This window comes from Melopsittacus undulatus (assembly GCF_012275295.1).
Source record: "Melopsittacus undulatus isolate bMelUnd1 chromosome 20 unlocalized genomic scaffold, bMelUnd1.mat.Z SUPER_20_unloc_1, whole genome shotgun sequence".
In the NCBI taxonomy this organism is placed as follows: Eukaryota; Metazoa; Chordata; class Aves; order Psittaciformes; family Psittaculidae; genus Melopsittacus; species Melopsittacus undulatus.
The window spans coordinates 311,389-336,824 of NW_022993934.1; the positions used below are offsets into that span (position 1 = coordinate 311,389).

The 25,436-nt window shown below is 44.7% G+C and overlaps 6 protein-coding genes across 7 annotated transcripts; all 6 read right to left on the minus strand.

Annotated features, from left to right (window-relative positions):
* Nucleotides 1–2,619: 2,619 nt before the first annotated feature.
* On the minus strand, nucleotides 2,620–2,970 carry LOC101875808 (feather keratin 1-like). The gene has a single exon (XM_005140828.2). The coding sequence runs from the start codon at nucleotides 2,968–2,970 to the stop codon at nucleotides 2,620–2,622; it is 351 nt and encodes a 116-aa protein (XP_005140885.2).
* A 7,869-nt stretch (nucleotides 2,971–10,839) lies between these two features.
* Nucleotides 10,840–11,987, minus strand: LOC106023573 (feather beta keratin). Its single transcript, XM_031054639.2, has 2 exons — nucleotides 11,909–11,987; nucleotides 10,840–11,572 (listed from the first exon to the last, which is right to left on the minus strand). Exon 2 carries the CDS (start codon nucleotides 11,549–11,551, stop codon nucleotides 11,255–11,257), a length of 297 nt encoding a protein of 98 aa, XP_030910499.2. The 5' UTR covers nucleotides 11,552–11,572; nucleotides 11,909–11,987; the 3' UTR covers nucleotides 10,840–11,254.
* A 1,770-nt stretch (nucleotides 11,988–13,757) lies between these two features.
* LOC106023574 (feather beta keratin-like) lies at nucleotides 13,758–14,941 on the minus strand. Of its 2 annotated transcripts, none has more exons than XM_031054641.2 (2): nucleotides 14,799–14,941; nucleotides 13,758–14,516 (listed from the first exon to the last, which is right to left on the minus strand). In XM_031054641.2, exon 2 carries the CDS (start codon nucleotides 14,493–14,495, stop codon nucleotides 14,199–14,201), a length of 297 nt encoding a protein of 98 aa, XP_030910501.1. In that variant the 5' UTR covers nucleotides 14,496–14,516; nucleotides 14,799–14,941; the 3' UTR covers nucleotides 13,758–14,198. The 2 variants fall into 2 exon arrangements, with proteins under 2 accessions (XP_030910501.1, XP_030910502.1); XM_031054642.2 differs by having other exon boundaries at nucleotides 14,808–14,832.
* Nucleotides 14,942–16,591: 1,650 nt separating this feature from the next.
* Nucleotides 16,592–17,780, minus strand: LOC106023575 (feather beta keratin). The gene is made up of 2 exons (XM_031054640.2): nucleotides 17,650–17,780; nucleotides 16,592–17,345 (listed from the first exon to the last, which is right to left on the minus strand). Exon 2 carries the CDS (start codon nucleotides 17,322–17,324, stop codon nucleotides 17,028–17,030), a length of 297 nt encoding a protein of 98 aa, XP_030910500.1. The 5' UTR covers nucleotides 17,325–17,345; nucleotides 17,650–17,780; the 3' UTR covers nucleotides 16,592–17,027.
* Nucleotides 17,781–19,916: 2,136 nt separating this feature from the next.
* On the minus strand, nucleotides 19,917–21,118 carry LOC106023578 (feather beta keratin-like). The gene is made up of 2 exons (XM_031054643.2): nucleotides 20,986–21,118; nucleotides 19,917–20,676 (listed from the first exon to the last, which is right to left on the minus strand). Exon 2 carries the CDS (start codon nucleotides 20,653–20,655, stop codon nucleotides 20,359–20,361), a length of 297 nt encoding a protein of 98 aa, XP_030910503.2. The 5' UTR covers nucleotides 20,656–20,676; nucleotides 20,986–21,118; the 3' UTR covers nucleotides 19,917–20,358.
* A 1,872-nt stretch (nucleotides 21,119–22,990) lies between these two features.
* LOC106023577 (feather beta keratin-like) lies at nucleotides 22,991–24,204 on the minus strand. Its single transcript, XM_034073472.1, has 2 exons — nucleotides 24,091–24,204; nucleotides 22,991–23,755 (listed from the first exon to the last, which is right to left on the minus strand). Exon 2 carries the CDS (start codon nucleotides 23,732–23,734, stop codon nucleotides 23,438–23,440), a length of 297 nt encoding a protein of 98 aa, XP_033929363.1. The 5' UTR covers nucleotides 23,735–23,755; nucleotides 24,091–24,204; the 3' UTR covers nucleotides 22,991–23,437.
* Between the last annotated feature and the right edge of the window lie 1,232 nt (nucleotides 24,205–25,436).

A 25,436-nucleotide genomic window follows, 5' to 3' on the forward strand; every position in this document is an offset into this window, starting at 1 on the left:
TACTTCTCTATATTATAAGGGGTAGGCAGCTTCTCTTCTCCAGGCTGAACAGCCTTAATGTTCTCAGCCTGTCTCTATACAGGAAGTGCTCCAGCCCCTGGTCATCCTTGTGGCCTCCTCTGGACTTGCTCAAACAGCTCCATGTCCTTCTTATGTTGAGGACACCGAACTGGGCACAGTGCTCCAGGAGAGTCTCAGACTATAAGTTTAAAATAAAAAAGACCTAGCACCAGTTTTTCTGACTCTAACCAATTTATTATACAGGCAGAAATGATTTAATGGCCCCATCTTTGAGGTGAATTCAAGTGAGTGAATCAGAAGTTCACAGGGGTTTTTTGTATGATCAAGGACAGACCTATATATTCAGATTATAATTACAATTCTTTGCATAATGTGAGAACATCCTCCTGAGACAACAGTGAGTGATGAAATGTCTGAAAAGAAAGCCTTAATCAGAATGGAACTGGAAGCTTACTCACAGTAATCCCCTTGTAATCACCCCAGACACAAAAGTGACCCCAAATGTGTGCATGGAGAAAAAGACACACAGAAAATGGACATTTCAAAGGAATTAAGAGCATCATCTGCAATCAATATTTTGGTAATTAATTAGCTTGTATAAAGAAATTGATGCCTCAGAGGCTTTGAGAATTCGAACTAATCTGAGAAAGTTCTAGCAACTCAGAGCTCTCCTTTCTCTCACCATTCACAATGGTTCTGGCAGTTCTTGCTTTTATCTCCAAAGTCATTCTTAGCAAATTGTATTAATGCATGTGCTTATTGACAACATTAGGAGCAATCTGCATGTCCTACACACCATTTGAAGTTCACAGAATAATCCATGGCACCTGCTTCCAGGTGACTGATGGTGAAATCTGCTTAATGCCCTCATGTTGTTAGCAATTTCTGGCTTATTGCTTAAGACAGAAGATGTATCTGCAGCATTTATCTGAAGCATGTTCAGCTTAGACTGGATGCCTCTGCCTGGCACTGCTATTCTTATTGCAACCTACCACTTGGTATTTGCTATTATTTGTCATATAGCCCAGGCAGATGAGTGGCACTGCTGCATGTGTAATCTCAGATGCCTTTTAGTGTAGGCAAAGCCTATGATTCAAGCTTTGCAGCTTCAGCTTCTGCTGCTCAGAGAGTTTCCCTCAGGGCAAAGGTGTTCAACCATGGGTAGATATGTAGTCCATGAGTTCATACATTAACATATCAATTTTCATTGTTAATGTTATTCAAATACTGTTACAAACAACTTTCAAATGACTAAAATTTGAGGTTTGGTTTTGCATCTGACTGTGGTCTGATAAACTTCAGCAATTTCCATTACAATTTTCCTTTTTTACAAAGAAATACTGCATACAGATCTGTGGGGTATTTGTGCAAAGAACCAGGTGTAGCATGGTCATTAGGCTGGAATTCAATGGGAACAGTAAAAGAAAACAACAACAAAAATTAATTTACCTTGGAGGGAAGGAATTATTTACCACTGCAAAACACTAATCTCCAAATGGGTGGCCTTTAGTTATTACTTAAATATATTGGAAATGGAGATTTTCATTATATTTCAGATTGTAAGAGTGCAATCAGTATTTCTCTATTCAAGGTCCTATATGTCAGACATCTTCCTTGAAGAAAGATGTCTTGGTGCCACCCAGGCTAATGAATGTGTGCTTGTAATCCATCACCTCAGAGCAAGGGATTGCCAATAAATATTGGTATAAAACCTTTTCACCAGGCATTATTTCTGCCAAACATTACATGAGGCATCACTCAGGTGCATTTTTCTGCAATTAGATTCCAGGTCCCTGATTTTACATTTACTTCTATTAGTCACTTAGGAAGGAAAAGATCACAGACTTCTTGTTTGGAGCTGGAGACCCAGGAGTAACACAGGTCATGATGAAAGCCAGAGCAGGTGAAGGAAAAGCTGCAAAGGTATGGTATGTTCACACAAAGTAGATACTATATCAATACATAGTATCCACTTTGCTACAATGCGACTAAGTTGTTTTCTCTAGCAGCCTCTACTTTCTTACAAACTATGGACCTTGTATACACAGTATTCCCCAGGTTTCCTGGCTGTAAAATGATCTCTTAGCAGAGAAGTCATCACAGGTCATACTTACCGCTAGTCAACATGGAAAAGCAGCTTTTGATTAATAAAACAGAGGAACAGTAAGAAATCTTACCAAAAGTGAGCTGCTGAGAGCTTTTCAAACAAACACCAGGAGACTTGGAGAGTGATGCTGCATAACTTTAATGAGGGCAAAAAGAAGAATAAAAAAGTACAAACTATATATTTCCAGGATTCAGTAAGACAGCAGCTGATGTGTCTTTCATCTTGGGTTACTTTTCTCAGTGATGCTGTGAACTGAGACAATCAAGTCCCGTTTACAGCAATAGAAAACATAATATTTCATCAGAAGTATGAAGTATTCAAAGAATAAGACAAGCAAAGGCCTGATTTTAGAAGCTTCCATAGTTCAGATAATTCCAGGTGGAACTGTGGGTGTCTGACATCACATCTGAAAACCATGACCATGAGCTCAGTCCTGTGTTGAGTCGTGCTTCAGTGTTCCTGCTCATTTCTTCCTGCTTGCTCCTCACACTTTAACATGGCTCACTAAAGCCACTGCGGTAGGTGTTGTAGCGATGGTAAGGCCGACTGTACCCACTGCCCAGGCCTGGATAGCCAAAGCTCCCTAATCCTGAGGAGCTGCCAGAGGAGATGGGCACCCCTCCAGCATTGAGAGTGCTGCCAACAGCAGCAGAGATGGAGGATCCCACAGCAGTGTTCTGTGGGAAGGAGCTGAGGATGGGTCCGGGCAGGGTCACCACCACAGGAGAGGGCTGGATCACATATGTCGAGTCCTGGCACTGCCTGACACAGGGCTCATTGCAACTATTTGCCAGTGGGGTTGGCCCACAGGAGGTGGGAGGACACAGGTCCGAGCAGGACATGGCTGTAGGACAGAAAGAAGTCTTAAGTGCAAGAAGGAAAATAAATGTGATAAAATTCCATATTAAGTTTATAGAAGTCAGGCAGGAGCATAATGTCTATGAAAGTACCTAGAGAAGGCAGTCAGAAAGGTGATCACTTATCAGATCAAAGTCCACAGTAGACAGTCTGAAAACAGCATAGAAATTTCTGCTGGGATCACCGCTCTTCTGCCTGTGAAAAACAGGACTTAGGGATAGATTCCTGGACTCAACATGGATTTATGATTTTGCTAGTGCTAGTTTCTCAAGATGATTCTGTATTTCCAGGTTCATTGGGTAACTACATCTTTAGCACTATTCTCTAAAATGGAGCATGAAGCTGTTTATTTTGAGAGACAGCATTGCCAGTATCCTCTAAGCCCTGTCTCATCACACCCTGCTTCACAAGTAAGTAAAGAGCTGGTTTTGATAGAACTAAGGCTTCTAATTTTCCTTCCCAAGGGGGGGGGGGGGGGGGGGGGGGGGGGGGGGGCTAACAATATTTGTAAAGAACTAAGAATAACAACAGCAGAAAAGCAGTCATCAAAGTAGCAGTTTAGCATTTAAAAAGACACTGTGTAGATTCAGACTTACCTGTTCACCTGGGCGAGTAAGGCCAGAGAAGTGGATGGAAAAGTCTTGTCTTGTATAGGCTTTTATACCATGTTCCAGACTGCAGCAGACCAGAAACATACATTATGCATGAAATTATTTCACGATTTTGAATGCAAAATCCACCAAACTCATCAACCTTTTTTTTTTCTGACTCAAAATCTCTTTCACTATTGCTCTATTTTTTTTCCCTTCCCCTTATTACATTCACATTCCAGTACAGACAAAGCTTTCATCTTCACCAATGGGCACCCACTGAATTGCTTGGAAGACTGTGGTGACTCCTTGGAATTACAACAGTAATTATGTCACTTCCTAAGGCCAATGTATATTTTATGCTTCATTTTAGTCATCAAGACACTGCTTAAGGGAGTATATAAAATGCATAGTCCTTACTCAAGACTTTACTCCTTTAGCTGAATAACCATTTAGGACTGTGGTGGGGACTTGGGCTCAAGCATTTCCATTTCAAGGACTTAGCTTTACCACAAGACAAGATGTAGAATAAGTATTCCCAAATTTTGTGCTTCTGCACTGTTTCAATCCCACATGTAGAGCTGAGGCTGAAGAAAATTCAGGCTGGTGAGAACTGCTGATCAGGGACAACAAAACACATTCTAGAGCTGCTTGGACTAACCCACAATTCTCCATACAAACCTAGTGTATGTATGAATACAGCTAATACACATATAAGAGTGCATTTCTCTGCCCAATCATAAATCTAACTCCACACTTGCAGTGAAAGAGCTTGATTATTTTATGTTACTTTGTGACATTTATTAACTGCCTCTAATTTTCAATATGATTTCTGTGCAGTCTCTCATCTGAGGAATCACCATTATTCCTACCTGAAATCACACTAAGTTGCTAGGATGTGCAGCATTTTTCACATCAATTTAAAGACAAGTGTGGATGTTAAAGATTGCTTTCAAGTATTGGTTATTAGAACCAGGGTTCTGCTTGAGCCGAACAATGGCAGCAGGAGAAGTTTTACCCAGCAGTTCTCCATTACATTAATCACTACAAGATTCTTTTACCTCTGCAGCCTGCAGTGGCCTGCCCTGGCTGTGCTCCAACCTGCTGGAAACACTGGCAGAGATGGAAAGGACATAAAAAGCAGGGATGAAATCTCCTCTCTTAGCATCACTGTCCCTCAGCAGGAGATATGAATTAGCTCTAAATGAAGAATGTCTTTGTATATGGGTTGGTCTTAGTCTTCAGAAGAACAAAGGACTTCAAAGTTCAGAAGAGCTTTTCGCTAATGGCTCAAATATGCAAAGTTTCATGTTACCTGATGTTCAAGGTACATGACAAAATCTCAGCACTCACATCACCTGGCTAATAACCCAATATTGAAGTGTGTGAGTCAAGATCACTCAAAGAAATTCATAAAGTAATTCAAGGGAAACACCTTCAGAAACTTTAATGATTTTATTAAAAATTTCCCTAATTGATTAAAAAAAAAAGAAGCAGCTAAATCTTCATCTTCTTTAAATACAAGGATTTTAAAAAACACAACTTGGCTCTTATCAGAAGCCCTAAAAGACACAGTATTTATGCAGTAAATAGCAAGTAAATACATCAAATATTGTTGTTGAAGACGCTATGTGCATCCCTTCTTTGAGACTTCTGCTGTTTTACTTCAGCAGAAGTAATGTTTTCGTGTTTTACTTCACAAATCCAGGCATTCAAGAAGTGATTTGGTGGTAAAAGAATATAAATCTTTCTTTGTACCCTGCAGCTCCACATCAGAGTAATTGAGAGTGTGAATCACAAGATTCCTTAAAACAAACATCATTATATGCTGGCTTAGATACCCTGGCATTGTGCTAGATCATAAAACACTTCCAGGCTTGAGAATAATTTCTTGGCAGAGACACAGAAAGCCAAGTAATATGATGAGTCAGTGTGGAATCAATATGCAATTCAGCTGCTAAATTAAACATTCTCTTGATCTGGAGCTCTAAACATATGTTCTTCTCTTATTAGGGGCCCCACTATTATTCATATCATGTCTCTGGGTAGTGATGATCTAAGCAGTGAGGAATTTCACCCAGAAAAGGGTTCAAAAGAAGGCAGGTGAGGAAGCAAAATAAAACAGAAGATCAGAGATGTGATAAAAGCATAACTTTAATAATACTAAAGAGTGAATTGAAATACTGCAAAGCAATAGATTTCAGCATGGGAAGAATGACACGTCCGTGATGATTAATTCCATGGACAGAGCTCTTAGTATAGCATTACACCTTGACAATTAAGTCCCATCTACTGTCTTAACTATAAGTTTTACACCAGGCAGTATCAATTACAGAGTTGTGCAGCAGAACTGCATGCTTGATTAGAAATACAAAATAGTACAAGAGGAGGACCCTCATTTTAGGAGATGCCAAGCTCCCACAGCTCCATAAACTTCAGGTTGTGGGCATCTAAAACTGCATCTGAAAACCATGGCCATGAGCTCAGTCCTGTGTTGAGTCGTGCTTCAGCGTTCCTGCTCATTTCTTCCTGCTTGCTCCTAACACTTTACCATGGCCCTTAGAAGCCACTGCGGTAGGTGTTGTAGCGACGGTAGGGCCGACTGTACACACTGCCCAGGCCTGGATAGCCAAAGCTCCCTAATCCCGAGGAGCTGCCAGAGGAGATGGGCACTCCCTCAGCACCGAGAACACTCCCAATGGCTGCAGATGCTGAGGATCCGACTGTGGTGTTCTGTGGGAAGGAGCTGAGGATGGGTCCAGGCAGGGTCACCACCACAGGAGAGGGCTGGATCACCACTGTTGAGTCCTGGCACTGCCTGACACAGGGCTCGTTGCAGCTATTTGCCAGTGGGGTTGGCCCACAGGAGGTGGGGGGGCATCGTTCATAGCAGGACATGTCTGTGGAATGGAGGCAAATCTGAAATACAGGATCAGAAGTGAATGCTATGTAGAAATCATATTACATTTACTCAGCTCAGGACAATAGGAGCTTTCAAAGGATCTTTTTTTGGGGAACTGATTGGGGTCTGAGTTGAGAAAGAAAGAAAATTCTTAAATATGCTACATGAAGATGGAGGCTGAAGTAATTAACTCTCAGTTATTGGTGATCCAGTGGAATAGATGAAGCAGAACAAAAGGACACATACCTGTATCATTACTTTTAGTATTTTGATTGGCTGTATGTCTGGAAAGACACTACTGACATCCAGCTCCAGGTACTCAGAGGATTGTAGTAGTAGTAATTATGAGTAATACCTAGCTACAAATGTACTTATGGATACAGTTCAGCAGACAGCTGGAAAATGAAATGATAATTTTCCAGGTTCCAACTTTGCCTACAAAGAGGTATGAATTTCAGTATCGTTAAGGATGCTTGAAGCTGATGTCTTAGGAAATCTTTCCCAGACAACTTGTCCGCAGTTGACAAGATCTCAATCCTAAGAGAAAGACAGGATTTAGAATCATAGAATGGCGAGGGTTGGACAGGACCTTAACATCATCTAGTCCCAAACCCCTGCCATGGGCTGGGATGCCTCACAAAAAACAAAAAAAAAAAACCCAAAATTTGCTGTTTCCTATTTTTATCCCAGTTTGTTGGGTGCTGAGGTCTCATTTTTGCTATTTTTTTTCCTTTGTTCTCACAGTTGCTGAAATCAGTTCTCTAAACTTGCAGTAGATGTCATTGCTCCCTATAACAGAATTTCAAACCTTGAGTACTATAAGACACCAAGCAGAACTTTCTGATATGTTTATCAGGTTGAAGTCCATGTTGATTACTACAGTAGAAGGTTGAGGGTCTGTGATTAGTCAATACCCTTGCTGAACTCACTATGGCTATTCCTTCTAATATCAGTATACAGCTCTGTTTTATCTTCATTTAGAAAGTGGTATTTGGAGTTCAGAAACTTGTGGTTCCATCTAATTGATTTTATAACCCACAGACCTCTGCTTTAAACCTTCCTAGTTTCTCTGCTAGAAAACCTTCCTGCTTTAAACCTTCCTAGTTTCTCTGCTATATTTATCATTTTACCCACTTGTTTCCCACTGTGCCCAGTAATAAGTTCACCACAATAAAAATGGGCAACAGTGAAAAGCTTCTATGGAATAAACAGCAAAGAAAAGGATTTTTTTTGGATGACATTTCTGAAGATAAATGAACCCACATGCTCCACAAACGCTGTTATTTTCATATCAACCCAGCTGAAAATTCAGGCATTAGAGATGATGGATAAGACCCTTAAAGATACAAAAAGCACATTGCTACTTGAAAAATGATCGAGCACAAAGATCTCTGTAATCATATAATAGTTCGAGTTGGAAGGGATGTTTAAAGATCACTTTGTTCCAACTCTCTTGCACCAGTATACTACCCATTCAGTTTGTTCATCTTTATTAATATTACTATTATTAGAATTTGGTAAAACACTTAGCATGTCTGAAAGCCCATATTTGAATAAACTTATATCACCTTTTCAAGGATCTATATGGGCAAGTCAGGAGTCCAGAAATACCTGCACTTCCAACAGCAAACTCCAATGTTTTAAAGAGAAAAAGTCTTCCCCCCAACCAAACCAGCAGCTAGCAGAATACTGTGGTGAAAAAAGAACAGCAAACAAATTGTTACAAAGGTAAGAATTCAGCAAATAGAAAGAAGTAGATTTTAACTAACCTTGTTCACAAAAGAGGAAAATGTAAGAGAAGTGGTAGGAAGGACCTTGAGTTGAGTTTGCTTTTATACTGCATATCGAATGGCCTCAGGAGCACAGACATTCTTTGTGCATGAAATTATTTACCAACGAGTATGTCCTGAATGCAAAGTGCTTCCAACTGATTAAATGTCTTTTCCTTACTATTTATTACTTTGTTTTTATTTCCTTATCTTCTGACATAGATATTCCATCACACAAGTATCTCTCATCTTCTGGTATTATGGAGCAAATTTATTCCAGTGCCACCTTTCAGGCACAACAAACTCCATGTTTCAGTATATGTTTCACCTTAGTCATAAGCAAAAATATTAAGAAGATTTTATACCATGCATAATTCATCATTCAAAGCTGCTCTTTTATTAAGAATATGAGTGTGTATCCTTAAGATATTCTTGTCGCCACCAATGTTTACAAAGCTCCGACTCTAGCCAAGCTTAAAAACAGCCCAGACTGAACTTTGGTGGTTTGTGAAGGCACAAAAAAGCACAAACATATGCACACCTGAAATCTCACTGAATGCAGTGAGAAAGAATCAAAGCCCTGTGTGAAATACTATTACACTATATCAAATTTAGATTGTATCACCCTATTACACTTCAATAACACAGTCTGAGACACAGCTGGTAACACATGGGTACATGTAGACCTGATTTATCTGTTCTTTTAAGAAAAGAACCTATATCTCCATTCTGTACCACCTCAGACCACATATATGAATAGCACTGCAGAAAACACCTTGAGGACAAATACAGATTCTAAAATACTTTGAGGTACAGTCCCCCACATAGGGGAAAAAACCCCAACACAACACATAAGGACTTGTTTGCCATTGAACTTTTTCCCTTGTTACAGACTGAAGTACAACAGTAATTACACTGCAAACTGCTGGAATTCTATTACATAAGTGGAATATATATATATATATATATATATATATATATATATATACACTTAATGTTTTTAACTTTTCAATCTCTCCTGGACAAGCTGCAGGGTTTGAATGTTCTTGTTGAGCATCCTTCATGGTAATTCCATGACATCACGCTGTCTGAAGATGGCCAATTCCAGGACATTGGTTTCTTTCTTCTTTTAAATCAGCAAACATAGACCAAAGGGCTTATGACAGAGACTAGTTCTCCAAGCTTTTTCATTCACCAGCAGCACAAATGTACCTTTCAGGACATGTTCTTTCTGGGTAAAGGCCACTTAACAACTGGACACTTCATTCTCCTGAAATTCATTTTTGTACTTTCTATGCTACAGGTCCATTTGCATCATAGAAAGACGCCTTTCTGTCACCAAGAATGAAGCCATTCTTTGATGTACATCAGAGTGCAATCAGTGATTACTCAAAGGTCTGTGTGAATAATTACTTCAGTCACACCAGTTCTGCCAACAGAGCACCAAATACCTGTGGATGCATTTCAGTCCCTTCAATTATTTGTATAGAAAGCACAGACATAGAAACCAAATCTTAAGCAGAGACTCCATTCAGTCTAGGACCTACTGATTTCCCATCTTTCATAGCCTGCTTTTGCTGCCTCAAGCCACAGCCTAAAAGTAAACATATCCCATATTATCTCTAAACCATTCTCCTTCCCTCTGCCAATATAGTAAGTTTGAAAGTAAGTAATTCTTAAGCAAAGAAAGCTTATAAGCTTAAAGCATTTGGGAAAATATAAACCTTTTTATTTTTTTCCCCTAGCATGTGAACATTTGGGCTGGTTCTAGCAGTGAACCTGAATGTCAGTTGTGTTCTCTCTGGTTACTTCACTACCTCTATCAGCACTACAACATTTCAGTTTTGAAATAGGTATTAGTGGGCTTTAAAGGAGAAAGCCCAGAGTGAAGTGGACAGTCATCAAAATTACACAACTCTCACTCATGTTGCTTTCCTGTCCTATGTTCTGTTAGACCCTGCATAGCACCAGCAGTAGAACAAAGGCACTGATTCAATTATCTACTTCTTCACTCATTTTTCTTCTAAATTATGAGAGTTTTTGTGTGGATTACCTCAGCACAAGATTTCATGGATTGTGCTTAATGTTTGAAAGAGAAGATATCAAAGCCCACCATCAACATAGTTTTATGGTTCTGCTGAGATTTGAACACTCGCTTCCCCTTCAAAGCTCTGAGTCAAAATCACTCAAAGAGTGTCATGGGTAAAGCTTCAGAGGCTGGTAGTATTCAATCTAATCAAAATCAGATACCCCAATACTGCTTCTGAATTTTGGACTTTCATATTCTGAGAGTTTTACAGATGCCAAATAAGTGATAAGAAGTTCCCAAACTAAAAGAGTACAATTGTACTCTTAAGCACAGAGGTGGAAAAAAATTTGGGGGAAAAATAGCAGGAGAAATATATATGTAAAAATGCTCAGTGTTTCACAGGAGTCTAAACAATGAAATCCTTTTTATCATGTTGATTGTGGTGACTATTCAGTTCACATTTTCCACTGAGAAGGTACTCTGCAGAGATTTGCCACAGGACATACTCGTCCCCAAGAAGATGAAAAAAGGAGGAGAAGAAAACCACAATGAAACAAATATTCAGATGCAAAATGAGTTTAATCATGAAAAGTCAAGCAACATTCAGCAAACAAAAGATATATATATGTATAAAAGAGAAAAAAAACACATTTAACCCATTGCAAGTGAAAGACAGCAAGAGAGATTCCACTTTTCCTCAAGTCCTGAATAAAAAGCCCTCCACTGATCATTTTAAAATACAGTGTTATACCAAGACAATGTGAAATTCAAAATCACAGAGGCATGGAAAGCCATCAAAAGCAGGAATTTCAAGAACAAGACATGTTGGCCAAGTGCTCAGAAAGCACCTTGCTTATCTCTCTCTTTTTCAGAGAGGGAGAGGAGCACTGAACTCATCTGGCAACCCTGGCCAGCAGCAATGTCCTCAGTCCGACACCTGGATTTGGGCTTCCTGGTTGATGGACATCCAGCCTGGCTTTAGCAGGGCAGGCACCTTCTGCCACAGTAGCGGCCACCAAGACCAGAGAGGCTGAAGCCCCCAGAGTTGATGGGCACTCCCTCCTCACTCAGGATGCTGCCAACAGCAGCAGATGCTGAGGATCCCACAGTGGTGTTCTGTGGGAAGGAGCTGAGGATGGGTCCAGGCAGGGTCACCACCACGGGAGAGGGCTGGATCACCACGCGGGAGTCCTGGCACTGCCTGACACAGGGCTCGTTGCAGCTGTTGGCCAGTGGGGTTGGCCCACAGGGACGGCACAGATCATAGCAGGACATAGCTGTGGGATGGAGGTGGACCTGGAAGAGAGAGGGCAGGGAAAGCACAGGCAGTGTTTGAGTGATAGCCTGCTTGGCAAGAGCAAAGACACAGGCTGGGGAGCTGGGACAGCCTGTGTAGGGTGGCAAAGGTCCTCAGTAGGGAGGAAGTGAGCCTCTGGAGCTGAAGTTCCCAAGGAGGCACAGGAAAAGTGTAAGACCTTCTTCCACCTCCCCCAGGTGGAGAACAGGAGGAAGAAACACAGAGAACAGGATCAAGGAGAAAAGTTGCCAGCAAAAGCTACCAAAAGGCTATGACAAAGCTGAGGCCAAAAGAAAAAGAGAGCAAGACAGAAGGCAAAAACACTTGCAGCTCACCTTGCTCACCAAGGAAGAGAAGGCAAGAGAAGTGGATGAGGGAGCCTGCTCTTGGGCTGACTTTTATACTGGTCCAGACTGCCCCAGGCTCAGAGACACCCTTTGCTCATGTAAAGTGTTTACCAACAAGGTCATCATGCATGCAAAGCACCACAATTAAAGAAATGAGGACAGTGCTTACATTCCCTGCAATGCCGCCTTTTCATTTCCCTGTTTGTGACGTACCCATTCAGCAAAAAGAATCCTTTCAAGTGACAATATCAGAGGACAAAATTATTACACAAAACATGACATAGAAGTATAAGAATGATTCTATTGCACAGTACCTGAGCAAGGAAAATGCACAGACAGTAGACAGGTGCAGCCCAGAGTCCAGGTCACCATCAGGCTCCTGGTGATGAAGCAGGACTAACATATGGAAACACAGTCACTCAGCACATTAGGAGCAGATCCCTGAATGCTAACCTGGGACACAAAGCTCATCAATTGCTGACAAGGGCCATAATAACCAGGTAGAACCAAGCACAAACTGGGCATTCCATCCACAACTGAGTGTCTGGATCAAGGGAGTCAGGCATACACAAATGTACTAAAGAACAGGAAGCTCACACTCCTACTGCTAAGCTGAAGAAAAGGACAAATGCTCAGTACAGAGCTTAAATAGAGAAGTGGGTTAAAGGGGAGTGGGAGGACTGAGAGAACCCAGGTGAGGCTCATCACAGCCATTGGCCTGGGATTTCCTGCACTCAGGCCATTGATGTGCAAAAAGAGGAAATCTCTTCTGCACCTGGGACACAGCACACCAGCTCCATCTATGACCAGAGTGTGGGGGGAGGGATGTTTTCTTCAAGAAAGAGCATCTTTTCTTTCTTTTTCTTTCTTTCAGTTTGCATTCATTGTGTATGTGCAAAATCTGTCATTTCTTCTAAGCATCCTTTCAATCCTACCCCTGCCACAGAAAATCCATGGGTAGGGTCTCCTGCCAGACCTTCATATTCCCACATTTTATGCCCAGCAGCTTTCATTCAGAGAAGATAGGGCTTTAGATATGGGGAAAGACACTGTAGGTGTTCCCATTACATAGAGCGCAGCACAAAATGTGCCCACAACTGCCTGAAGCAATACTGGGGACCAAAGAGCAAAACATCAACTGTGCAAGACTAGAGGATAAGGCAGGAATGGACAGGGAGCTCGTCATCCCCTAGATCACCTGTTGCAGTAGCAACTATTATATCTCAGAGGAGGAGGCCACACCATCTACATGCCAACCCCATGCATGAGCAAGGAGATTTCCCTCCCTGCTCTCAGTGGACTTGCAGTTCAGTGCAGAATGGGAAAAAGAAACAATGGCTGCAACCTGGAGGATTTCTTCATTTGGTCTTCTGATGTACAAGAGACAGAGAAGGATTTCACTACAGCTTCATGGACAACAAGACATGTACACTCCCAAGCAGTGACTCTGCAGGTCTAACGTTGCTATGTACTTCAGAAAGGGGCCTGAGGGGCAAGTACACATGGTCTGGGGGCAGAAGTGGTGGGTTACTCTTTATCTGACATCTGAACATGCCACACGCATCTACTGGCCATGGAAGGAATTGAACGGGTTTGATGCAAAACACAAGTCTTTTGTTCAGGACAAAGGGATGTGTGTGACTTTGGAAAGGCAGTATCAGATGCAATTATGTCATCCAAGTAACAACTTCAGTTGAACACCCCATCCCAATCTCCCAAGAAAGATGGAAACCAATGTATACCTTCACCCACACCTTTCCCCTGTACAGCATTCCTTTTTGGCATGCTCAGTTGGGCTGGGCATCTCAGGAGGGAAGAAACACAAGGAGACGCAAGCTACAATGCAGCATAAACTTTAATGTATCTAAAGAAAGAAACAAAGCAGTGCATCCTGGAAGGGATGCTGTCCACGCTGTTACCACGGCACCTGACACTCAGGCACCCTTCACAGCATCAAGACAAACACCTTCCTCCCACACCCATGGGGAGAAGGCGATGAGCAGGAACCCTCTGTGCTTGCTTCAGGATGAACTCATAGCACAGGACAACAGGAGGCAACAGGGACTCATGATGTGAAAAAGAAAGCAGGAAAAGAAGATATCAACTGGCCATGTTTCCAGACAGCACGTGCTGAAACCTTGCTTCCATCCCTCCCTCTCAGGAGGGAACAAGGATGCTCAACCCATCTGGGAACTCTGGCCAGCAGCAATGTCCTCAGTCCGGCACCTGGCTTTGGGTTTCCTGGTCCACACACTCACTGGAGACATCCAGCCTGGCTTTAGCAGGGCAGGCTCCTTCTGCCACAGTAGCGGCCACCAAGACCAGAGAGGCTGAAGCCCCCAGAGTTGATGGGCACTCCTGCCTCACTCAGGATGCTGCCAACAGCAGCAGATGCTGAAGATCCCACGGTGGTGTTCTGTGGGAAGGAGCTGAGGATGGGTCCAGGCAGGGTCACCACCACAGGAGATGGTTCAATGATGACCCTGGAGTCCTGGCACTGCCTGATACAGGGCTCGTTGCAGCTGTTGGCCAGTGGGGTTGGCCCACAGGGACGGCACAGATCATAGCAGGACATGGCTGTGGGATGGAGGTGAACCTAGGAAAGAGGGCAGGGAGATCATAGTCAGCAGGCAGGGAACATACTGACAGCCTGCACGGTCAGAGCAAAGCACAGCCTGGAGAGCAGGGACAATCTCAGTAGGGAGGAAGAGAGATCCTAGGCACCCAGTCCTGAAGCATCCCCTGAAAAAAGTTGTCTCCCACCTTCCATTGTGGTTGCAAAGATTCAAGACTCAGGACACAAAGAGAAAGGAGCTCAATGATACAAGGAGACAGAGGAGAAAAGGAGAAAGAGTGGGAAAAGACAGCTGTATCTCACCTTGCTTACCAAGGAGGAGAAGGCAAGAGAAGTGGATGAAGGAGCCTGCAGTTGGACTGGCTTTTATAGTGGTGCAGGACACCCCAGGCACAGAGGCAGTCTTTGAGCATGAAATGTGTTTACCAAGAAGCTCATCTTCCATGCAAAGCATCACAATTAAAGAAATGGGGACACCTCTTATATTTATTGCTATGCTGTCTTTTTGTTTCCCTGTTTGGGACATGCCCATTCAGCCATACAGGCTCCTTTCAACTGACACTATTAGAGGCCAAAACATTTCCAGGGGAAATGACAAGTCAGCACAGGCAGATGATGCAGCCAGCGATGAGGAGTGTCCTACCTCATCAGGTGAAGCCAGACTCTTGCCCTCAGGGGCTCACTTTAAAGTGTTCCTGAAGCATGTGGCCCATCTCCTTTAGTCCTGAGGCTTCAGCCTGGACATCCACACACAAGGGTCAGCTCCATCAGCCACTCACTCTTGTGCTATATACACACATTCTGTATTAGGCATTGCCTTTCTAGGCAGGGCACCTCTGCTATGGGGTTTAGACTCTCTGAGACTGAGCTTTGATCCCAGCAAAAGTTGTTCTTCCTCTTTTGTCATCTTCCTTCTCTCCTTCATCCCCACCTGCCTTTAACAGCAGACTAGCAGTGCCTAAGAACCAAGGCTATTCCCCTCCCAACACTCTTTGCTGGAGGCCACTTACAAAGTTGGATACTCCCCAGTGACCAATGTATGTGTTGGTAATCTGTACATGTCCTTCTTTTTATGATTCTCAGCAACAGAATGAGGAGTCAATGGCCATAAACTAAACCACAATTTCACCTGAAAATGAGGAAGGATTTCTTTATCAGAGCACTGGAACAGGCTGCCCAAGAAGGTTGTGAAGTTTCCCTCTCTGGAGACACTTCAAATCAACACAGTAGCATTCCTGTGTAACCCACTCTAGGTGTCCATAACTTGGCAAAGGGGTTGGACTGGATGATCCTTAATGGTTCCTTCCAACATCAATAATTCTGTAATTCTGTGATTCTCTGAATCTGTGTTTTTACTGTCCATGTCTTTGACACTTCAGCTTTAGCCATGCAGACAGCTGGCAGACCAAGCATGGCCAAATATGTGACAGGAATTCCACAGGACATCCAACTCTGCTCACCAGCAAGCAGGGTCCATAATCTTTGCAAGGGCAATCAGAATGTCACAGCACAACAGATGCCTCCTACTCTACCTGAAGCACAACCAGAGCAGCAGCACCAAGTATTGCCTGTCTGTGATGGAGGGACTGAGAACTGGGATGGTGGGGTAACATTCCCTCAGTCTTCCCAGCTTGAGGGATGATTGGAGGAATCACTGCTTGATGCCTCTATGGGTACAGTCTGCACAGCAGCTGAGTGGGGTTTGGGGATGGTTTGCAGCACATCTGCTTCAGAACAACTGTTGCCCAGGACACACTGACACACACAGAAGGACTTGGATAGGTGACTGTTAGCCTGCATAGAAATGTCTTTCATTGGGTTATTAGAGGCAGTATCCAAGCTAGTGTGGTGTTCACATGCCCATTCAGAGAGCTCACGGCAATTTTTGCATGCTGAGACTATACCACACTCCCCTCCATCACCACATCTCTCTTCAAGTGATCATACCCCTTAAGAATAATCAGCTCCTCCAAGCACAGGACAGATCAAAGAGTGAACCTTTCTCATTCAATCTCTTCCCCTCTAGAAAAACCCATTTTCCCCAGCCCAGATTGTCTGGGCATCCCAGGAAGAAAAGCACACGAGAAAAACTCAGCTACAATGCAGCATAAACTTTAATGAGTTTAAAGAGAGAAACATAGCAGTGCATCCTGGAAGGGATACTGCCCAGGATGCTACTAGGCCACCTGACAGTCAGGCACCCTTCACAGCAATGGGACAAGTGTCTTCCTTCCACACACATGGGGAAAGAGTGATGAGCTCTCTGCTTGCTTGAGGATGAACCCATGGCACAGGACAGCAGGAGGCAACAGGGACTCATGATGTGAAGAAGAAAGCAGGAGAAGAAGAAGACATCAGCTGGACATATTTCCAGACAGCACGTGCTGAAACCTTGCTTCCATCCCTCCCTCTCAGGAGGGAACGAGGATGCTCAACCCATCTGGGAACTCTGGCCAGCAGCAATGTCCTCAGTCTGGCACCTGGCTTTGGGTTTCCTGGTCTGTGCACTCACTGGAGACATCCAGCCTGGCTTTAGCAGGGCAGGCACCTTCTGCCACAGTAGCGGCCACCAAGACCAGAGAGGCTGAAGCCCCCAGAGTTGATGGGCACTCCCTCCTCACTCAGGATGCTGCCAACAGCAGCAGATGCTGAAGATCCCACGGTGGTGTTCTGTGGGAAGGAGCTGAGGATGGGTCCAGGCAGGGTCACCACCACAGGAGATGGTTCAATGATGACCCTGGAGTCCTGGCACTGCCTGACACAGGGCTCGTTGCAGCTGTTGGCCAGTGGGGTTGGCCCACAGGGACGGCACAGATCATAGCAGGACATGGCTGTGGGATGGAGGTGGACCTGGAAGAGAGGGTAGGGGAAGCACATGGAGTGTGTAAGAGGCAGCCTGACAGCCTGCTCAGCCAGAGCAAAGGCACAGGCTTGGGAGCAGGGACAGCCTCCGTAGGGAGGAAGAGAGATAAGAGAACTGAACCAAAAACAGGAATGAAAGCCAAAGACCTTTCTCTATCTCTCATATTGGTGGCTAAGAGTCTAAAGTCAGGAGCAGGACAAGGGACAAAGACTCTCAGCAAAAGATATAACAAGCTCAGAAAGGAAACAGTTTAAGCAAAACAGGAGAGAGGCAAATCTGGTTGCAGCTCACCTTGTTCACCAAGAAGAAGGCAAGAGATGTGGATGAAGGAGCCTGCAGTTGGACTGGCTTTTATAGTGGTGCAGGACACCTCAGGCACAGAGGCAGTCTTTGAGCATGAAATGTGTTTACCAAGAAGCTCATCTTCTATGCAAAGCATCACAATTAAAGAAATGGGGACACTGATCATGTTTCCTGCAATGTTTCCTTTTCATTTCCCTGTTCATGACATGCCCATTCAGCCACACAGGTTCCTTTCAACTGACACTATTAGACGCCAAAATGTTTCCAGGGGAATTGACACATCAGCAGAGGCAGATGATGTAGCCAATGATGAGGAGTTTCTTACCTCACCAGGTGAAGCAAGACTCTTGCCCTCAGGGGCTCACTTTAAAGTGTTTCTGATGCATGTGTCCCATCTCCTCATAACCCTGAGGCTTCAGCCTGGACATCCACACATAAGGGTTGGCTCTGTCAGCCACTCGCTCGTGTGCTATGCTCATGCAGTCTGTATTAGACATTGCCTTTCTAGGCAGGATACCTTTGCTATGGGGTTTAGACTCTCTGAGACTGAGCTTTAATCTCAGCAGAATTTGTTCTGCCTCGTTTTCCATCTTCCTTTTCTTGTGCATCCCTCTTGCGTTTAGCAGCTCTCCTGGGTTCAGCAGTAGCAGTCATTTTTCTCCTTTTTAGTAGCTGGTGCAGCTACCCTCCCAGCACTCTTTACTGCAGACCATGGGCAAAGCTGGATGCACCCTGGGAACCAAGGCATGTCATGCCTAATCGATACACATCCTTCTTCCTGCCCATGTCTTTGCCACTGCTTCTGCTTTAGTCATGTAGATGGCTGCCCACCAGGCAGGTATGTACACACACGTTGGCAGGATTTCCACAGGACAAACAACCCTGCTCAGTAGCAAGCAGGGCCTATGAACCTTTGCAAGGAGAACTGGAGGAGCATGACACAGCAGGTGCCTCTTACTTTACCTGAAGCATAACCAGAAAAGCAGCACAAAGTATTGCCTGTATGTGAAGGAGGGACTGAGAGCTGAGGTGGTGGTGTAACACTTTGTCAGCCTTCCCACTTTGGGCATGGTTGGAGAAACAAAAAGATCACTGATCTGTACCTTTCTAATCACAGCCTGCACAGCAGCTGAGAGGGGTTTTGAGAGGATTTGCAGCACATCTGTTTGAGAGCCACTGCCTTTCAGGACACAATGACACACATAGAAGGTCTTGGCAACACCTTAAGGTTTTGACCACAGAAATTATCCAGTGTGGACAACAGTGATTTTCCTGTTCTCTTCTTCCCTTCGCAGAGAGTCCAGTATATGTCACCAGCACTGCCCATCTCTTTCAGAGAGTTATTCCTGTGTGACCATTCCTCCCCAGAACATTTTATACAACCTTGGAGAAGAGAAGGCTGCGTGGAGACCTCATAGCAGCCTTCTAGTATCTGAAGGGGGCCTACAGGGGTGCTGGTGAGGGACTCTTCATTAGGGACTGTGGTGATAGGACAAGGGGTAATGGATTGAAACTTAAATAGCAGAGGTTTGGATTGGATATAAGGAAGAAATTCTTTACTGTGAGGGTGGTGAGGAACTGGAATGGGTTGCCCAGGGAGGCAGTGTTCAAGACCAGGTTGGATGAAGCCTTGGGTGATATGGTTTAGTGTGAGGTGTCCCTGCCCATGGCAGTGGGGTTGGAACTGGATGATCTTATGGTCCTTTCCAACCCTAACTATTCTATGATTTTATAATGATCATATCCTCATTGTGTCAATATATAGGAGAGAGGTCATATCTTCCCTTACACCGTGGCCCTGGATGACACCTGTTCCTTCAACTCCTTTTGGATTCTCTTCAGTTCCAGGCCTTGGAAAAAGTACTTGGAGAAGGGAAGGGCAAGGACCAGTTAAGGGCTATAACACACAATCAGAGCCTTATACAGGTGCATGTTGGCCTGCCTAGAAATATATTCCAGTGGCTTGATGTCTAGACTCATAAACTAGTGGCTTCTCCAGGCTTGCTTGTTGATCACATGTTCCTTGGGGAAGTTCTGAAAAAAACTATGTGTGTTCTGATAACACCACACTCCCATTCACCACACCGTATCTCTTAGAATGACTGAAGCCCCTGAAAGTACTCAGCTCCTCCATGCACAAGAGAGGTCAAAAACCGGCTTTACCATGCATCTTTTTCCCATTTAGGAAATCCCATTTTCCCCTACCTAGATTAAATAGGAATTTCAGGAGAGAAGGAACACGAGGAGACTCAAACTACAGTGCAGCATAACTTTTAATTATTCTAAAGAGAGAAACAAAGCAGTGCATCCTGGAAGAGACGCAGTCCAGGATGCTACAAGGGCACTCAACATTCAAACACCTCTTCACAGAAACAGAATATGTATATTCCTGCCACACCCATGAGGAAAGGGTGATGAAAAGAGACGTTCTCCTCTTGCTTCAAGATGAACTCATGGCACAGGAAAACAGGAGGCAACAGGGACCCATAATGCAGAGAAGAAAGCAGGAGACGAAGACAGCAGCTGGCTGTGATTCCAGACACCACAGGCTGGCACCTTCCATGTCTCCCTCCTTTGCAGGAGGACACAAGGATGCTCAACCCATCTGGGAACTCTGGCCAGCAGCAATGTCCTCAGTCCGGCACCTGGCTTTGGGTTTCCTGGTCCACACACTCACTGGAGACATCCAGCCTGGCTTTAGCAGGGCAGGCTCCTTCTGCCACAGTAGCGGCCACCAAGACCAGAGAGGCTGAAGCCCCCAGAGTTGATGGGCACTCCCTCCTCACTCAGGATGCTGCCAACAGCAGCAGAGGTGGAGGATCCCACAGTGGTGTTCTGGGGGAAGGAGCTGAGGATGGGTCCAGGCAGGGTCACCACCACGGGAGAGGGCTGGATCACCACGCGGGAGTCCTGGCACTGCCTGACACAGGGCTCGTTGCAGCTGTTGGCCAGTGGGGTTGGCCCACAGGGACGGCACAGATCATAGCAGGACATGGCTGTGGGATGGAGGTGGACCTGGAAGAGAGGGCAAGGAAAGCACAGGCAGCGTGTGAGGGGCAGCCTGACAGCCCTCTCAGCCAGAGCAAAGATACAGGCTTGGGAGCAGGGAGAGCCTCAGTAGGGAGAAAGAGAAGTTAAAGAATCCTGAACCCAAAACAGGAATGAAAACCAAAGATGTTTCAATACCTCTCATAGTGGGGGCTAAAAGTCCAAGGTAAGGAGTGTGAAAGGATCAAGACTCTCAGCAAGAGTTTTAACAAGCTCGAGAAGAAAAGAGGAGTTTAAGTGAAACAGAGGAATGAGACAAATTCAGTTGCAGCTCACCTGTTTCAACAAGGAGGTGAAGGCAAGAGAAGTGGATGAGAGAGGCTGCAGCTGGGCTGGCTTTTATACTGCTCCAGACTGCCCCAGGCCCAGAGGCACCCTTTGAGTATGGAATGTGTTTACCAGAAAGCTCATCTTACATGCAAAACACCATAGTTAAAGAAATTGGAACTGTTCTTAATGTTCCCTGCAACACTTCCTTTGCATTTCCCTGTTCATGACATGCCCATTCAGACACAAAGGCTCCTTTCAACAGACACTATTAGAGCCCTGACTCTTCCAGGGAAATGACAAGTCAGCATAGGCAGATGATGCAGCCAGTGATGAGGAGTGTCCTAAATCTCCAGGTGAAGCCAGACTCTTGGCCTGCAGGACATCACTTTAAAGTATTTCCTAATGTATGTGGCCCATCTCCTCATAAACTTGAGGCTTCAACATGGACATCCACAAACAAGGCTCAACTCCATCAGCCACTCACTCTTGTGTTATGCTCACAAAGTCTGTATTAGGCATCGCCTTTCTAGGTAGGGCACCTCTGCCATGAGGTCTAGACACTCTCATTGAGAATGAGCTTTGACCTCAGTAGAAGTCATTCTCCTCTTTTGTCATTTTCTTTCTCTTGCTCATCCCTCCTGCCTTTAGTAGCAGACTACCTGTGCTTAAGGACCAAGCCTATTCCCCTCCCAAAGAAAGACCACAGGCAAAGCTGAACACACACAGGGGAGCAAGGCATTTCATGACCAATAAATAGATGTAATTCTTCATGCCCAAGATTTTGCCACCACTTCTACTTTAGCTATGCAGATGGCTGCAAACCAGGCAGGAAAAAATACTTGACAGTATTTCCATAGGGGACACAACCCTGCTCAGCTGTGAACAGGGTCAGTGACCATTTGCAAGGACAATTGGAGAAGCATGGCACAGAGATGCCTCCTAAGCTACCCAAAGCACAACCAGAAGAGCAACACAAAGTTTCCCCCGCATGTGATGGAAAGAATGAGAATGTAGATTTTGGGGTACCACTCCCAAAGCCTTTCCAGCTTTATACATGCTTGAAAGGACGAAAGTATTGCTTTTTTGTATGTCTCCAGTCACATCCTGCACAGCACCTGAGTGAAATTTCTGGAGGAGTTTACTGGAAGTTGTCCCACCTTTTAGCAGGAGAGTCAAACTAGATGACATTTAATGTCCCTTTAAAACCTAACACTTCAATGATTCACAGGACATCTGCTGCAGTGTGCATTCTCTTCAGACACAGTAACTTACAGAAGGACTCAGCAGTGCTTTTGACCACAAGACTGTTCCAGGTGGGGCAAAGATGCTTTTCCTGCTCCCTGCTCACCCTCCACATGCTTTCCAGCACGTAGCAACACTGTAAGCTCTTTAGATGAGTCCTATGTGCACAGTCCCCCCTCCTACAACTTTTAGCCATCCATGATCAAACCCTTCCCAAACGTGGAAAGATCCAGAAGAGAGATCACATCTCAGCTTACAGTTGCCCTGGCCAAAATCTTCCCTTCAACTCCTTTGGCACTCTCTCCACTACTATGATTTACACAAATAGCTTGGAGGAGGGAAGGACAAGGGCATACTGTGAGTGGTAACATACAGCTAGAGGGTTGTGCAGGTGGGTCTTAGCCTGCATAGAAATGTCCTCCAGCAGGTTATTGTATTGCATACTCTGATGGAATCCAACATCCAACCTCACTTGTGGTTCCCATGTGCCCTGACAGAGCTCCTTGCCAGCCTTTGTGTCTTCAGAAAATATAACACACTCAATGTCTCTTTCAGTGGCCACAGCCCTTGAAGGCATTCAGCTCATCCCACTTCTGTGTACTCAACTCATCCAGGTACAAATGTGGTCTACCACTGATATTTACCCACCCATTCTCTTTCCCTTCAAGGCATCCCAATTACCCTTGGACAGGTTGCCCAGGCATCCCATTTCACTCTGCATAGCTTGACTGGAAATCCCAGAAGGGAAGGAAAACAAGAAGAAACAAGCTACAATGCAGCATAAACTTTAATGAGTCTAAAAAGAGAAACAAAGCAGTGCATCCTGGAAGAGACAACATTCAGGCTGCTACAACAAGGGCACCTGACACTCAGGCACCTCTTCACAGCAGCAGGACAAGCATCTTCATATGACACACATGTGCAGAGGGTGGTGATCAGAAACCCTCTCAACTTGCTTCAGGATGAACTCACGGCACAGGACAACAGGAGACAAAAGGGACTCATGTTTCAGACAGCAAAGAAGGAGAAGAAGAAGACATCAGCTGGCTGTGATTCCAGACACCACAGGCTGGCACCCTCTATGTCTCCCTCCTTTGCAGGAGGACACAAGGATGCTCAACCCATCTGGGAACTCTGGGAACAGCAATGTCCTCAGTCCGGCACCTGGCTTTGGGTTTCCTGGTCTGTGCACTCACTGGAGACATCCAGCCTGGCTTTAGCAGGGCAGGCTCCTCCTGCCACAGTAGCGGCCACCAAGACCAGAGAGGCTGAAGCCCCCAGAGTTGATGGGCACTCCCTCCTCACTCAGGATGCTGCCAACAGCAGCAGAGGTGGAGGATCCCACAGTGGTGTTCTGTGGGAAGGAGCTGAGGATGGGTCCAGGCAGGGTCACCACCACAGGAGAGGGCTGGATCACCACACGGGAGTCCTGGCACTGCCTGACACAGGGCTCGTTGCAGCTGTTGGCCAGTGGGGTTGGCCCACAGGGACGGCACAGATCATAGCAGGACATGGCTGTGGGATGGAGGTGGACCTGGAAGAGAGAGGGCAAGGAAAGCACAGGCAGCGTGTGAGGGACAGCCTGACTGCCTTCTCAGCCAGAGCAAAGATACAGGCTTTGGAGCAGGGACAGCCTCAGTAGGGAAGAGAGGTTAAAGAACTTTGAACCCAAACCACACCCTGGAAAGAAAGCTGATGGAGTCCCAACTTCCTGCATTGAAAAACAAATTGAACAGAAAAGACGGGAACAAAATTAAGGAACAAGGCTCTCGTCAAAAGCTACTGTGATGCAGTGATTCAGTTGAAGTCAAAAGACAAAGAGGAGAGCAAGACAAGGAGAAGAGTGCAGAAAATTCAGTTGCAGCTCACCTTGTTCACAGAGGAGAAGGTAAGAGAAGTGGATGAGGGAGCCTGCTATTAGAATGGCTTTTATACTGGTCCATACTGCTCCAGGCCCAGAGGCATCCTTTGAGCATGATAATGTGTTTACCAACAAGATCATATTTTATGCTAATCATCCCATTTAAGTAAATGTGGTGGTTATTTTTGTTCCCTGCAACACTGCCTTTTCATTTCCCTGTTTGTGACGTGCCCATTAAGCCACATATGCTCCTTTCAACTGGCACTATTAGAGGCCAAAATGTTTCCTGGCAAACTCACAACAAATTCAGGCAGATGGTTCAATCAGCTGGGTGGAGTGGTGCCATACATTCAGGTGATGTCAGCATCTTACCCTCCTGAGGCTCCCTTCTTGCTTTTATTGTAATGAATGCAGGGTTTTTTTGCATATAGACATAGAATTAAAAGGCAGGATTTTGTTATGCTGGGCCTGGCCCAATCCAGGTTTGTGCCTCCAGGATCTTTTTAGCTTTCTTAAGCATCTTTTTTTGATCAGAAACACTATGCTGTTGCATTTTGATTTTTCTTTGGTATTTTCCACTGCCCTTAGAAGGAATAGGCTTGTCTTGTTTGCCCCTCACTTCTTTCAGCATAGCCTAGAGTTGCCCAATCAGCAGAACAAGAATGTTTTAGAATGAATGATGATGTTGCTTTCCGACAGCTAACCAGTCAATGTTTTTACCTTTCCAAAACCACTCCCTCACTAAAATGTCTTCTGGCTTCAAAACTCTTCCTTTTTCCATTCCCTGTGTACATTCCTCAACCTCTTTATCCTTTCATATTAACAAGACAGCACACACAGTTCCAAACACTCAGTAAGGTTTAAATTCAATAGAAAACCCTCTGCATTAGCAAGAGAGGGCTGGCAGTGCCAACAAAGACAGGCTGGAGAGCAGCATATGTCAGGATCTCTGCAGAGAGGCATTCCAAGGGAAGGATTCAATGCTCTACACTGTATTTCTTGGAGCGAGACAAGGGCCAAATGTTGCCAAGAGGAATGACAGTCCTGCCTGAGGCACCAGCCACATTCCTCTGACACCCCAAGTGGGTCCCCACTGCAAAGGGTGGACAAAACCCCTTCCTAGTTAGGTTGGGACTTCATTTGATACAGACAACTCTTTAATCATAGAAGTCCAATCCAAATTCCTCATGGTAGAAGGTGAAGACAGCTTTTAGGTTGACAGGAGATACTTAGCCAATTAAACATGGATGCAGAAGAAATCCCCAGTGTGACTGCAAAACAGCAACCCTACATGTTTCTTCATGCAGGTCTTCAAACATGAAAACATTTTTATTATGGTGAGATCATACTGTAC

What these genes read in the sequence shown, in the direction of transcription:
- LOC101875808 (XM_005140828.2), bottom strand. Translation starts at nt 2,970, where the DNA reads ATGTCCTGCTCGGACCTGTGTCCTCCCACCTCCTGTGGGCCAACCCCA.
- LOC106023573 (XM_031054639.2), bottom strand. Translation starts at nt 11,551, where the DNA reads ATGTCCTGCTATGATCTGTGCCGTCCCTGTGGGCCAACCCCACTGGCC.
- LOC106023574 (XM_031054641.2), bottom strand. Translation starts at nt 14,495, where the DNA reads ATGTCCTGCTATGATCTGTGCCGTCCCTGTGGGCCAACCCCACTGGCC.
- LOC106023575 (XM_031054640.2), bottom strand. Translation starts at nt 17,324, where the DNA reads ATGTCCTGCTATGATCTGTGCCGTCCCTGTGGGCCAACCCCACTGGCC.
- LOC106023578 (XM_031054643.2), bottom strand. Translation starts at nt 20,655, where the DNA reads ATGTCCTGCTATGATCTGTGCCGTCCCTGTGGGCCAACCCCACTGGCC.
- LOC106023577 (XM_034073472.1), bottom strand. Translation starts at nt 23,734, where the DNA reads ATGTCCTGCTATGATCTGTGCCGTCCCTGTGGGCCAACCCCACTGGCC.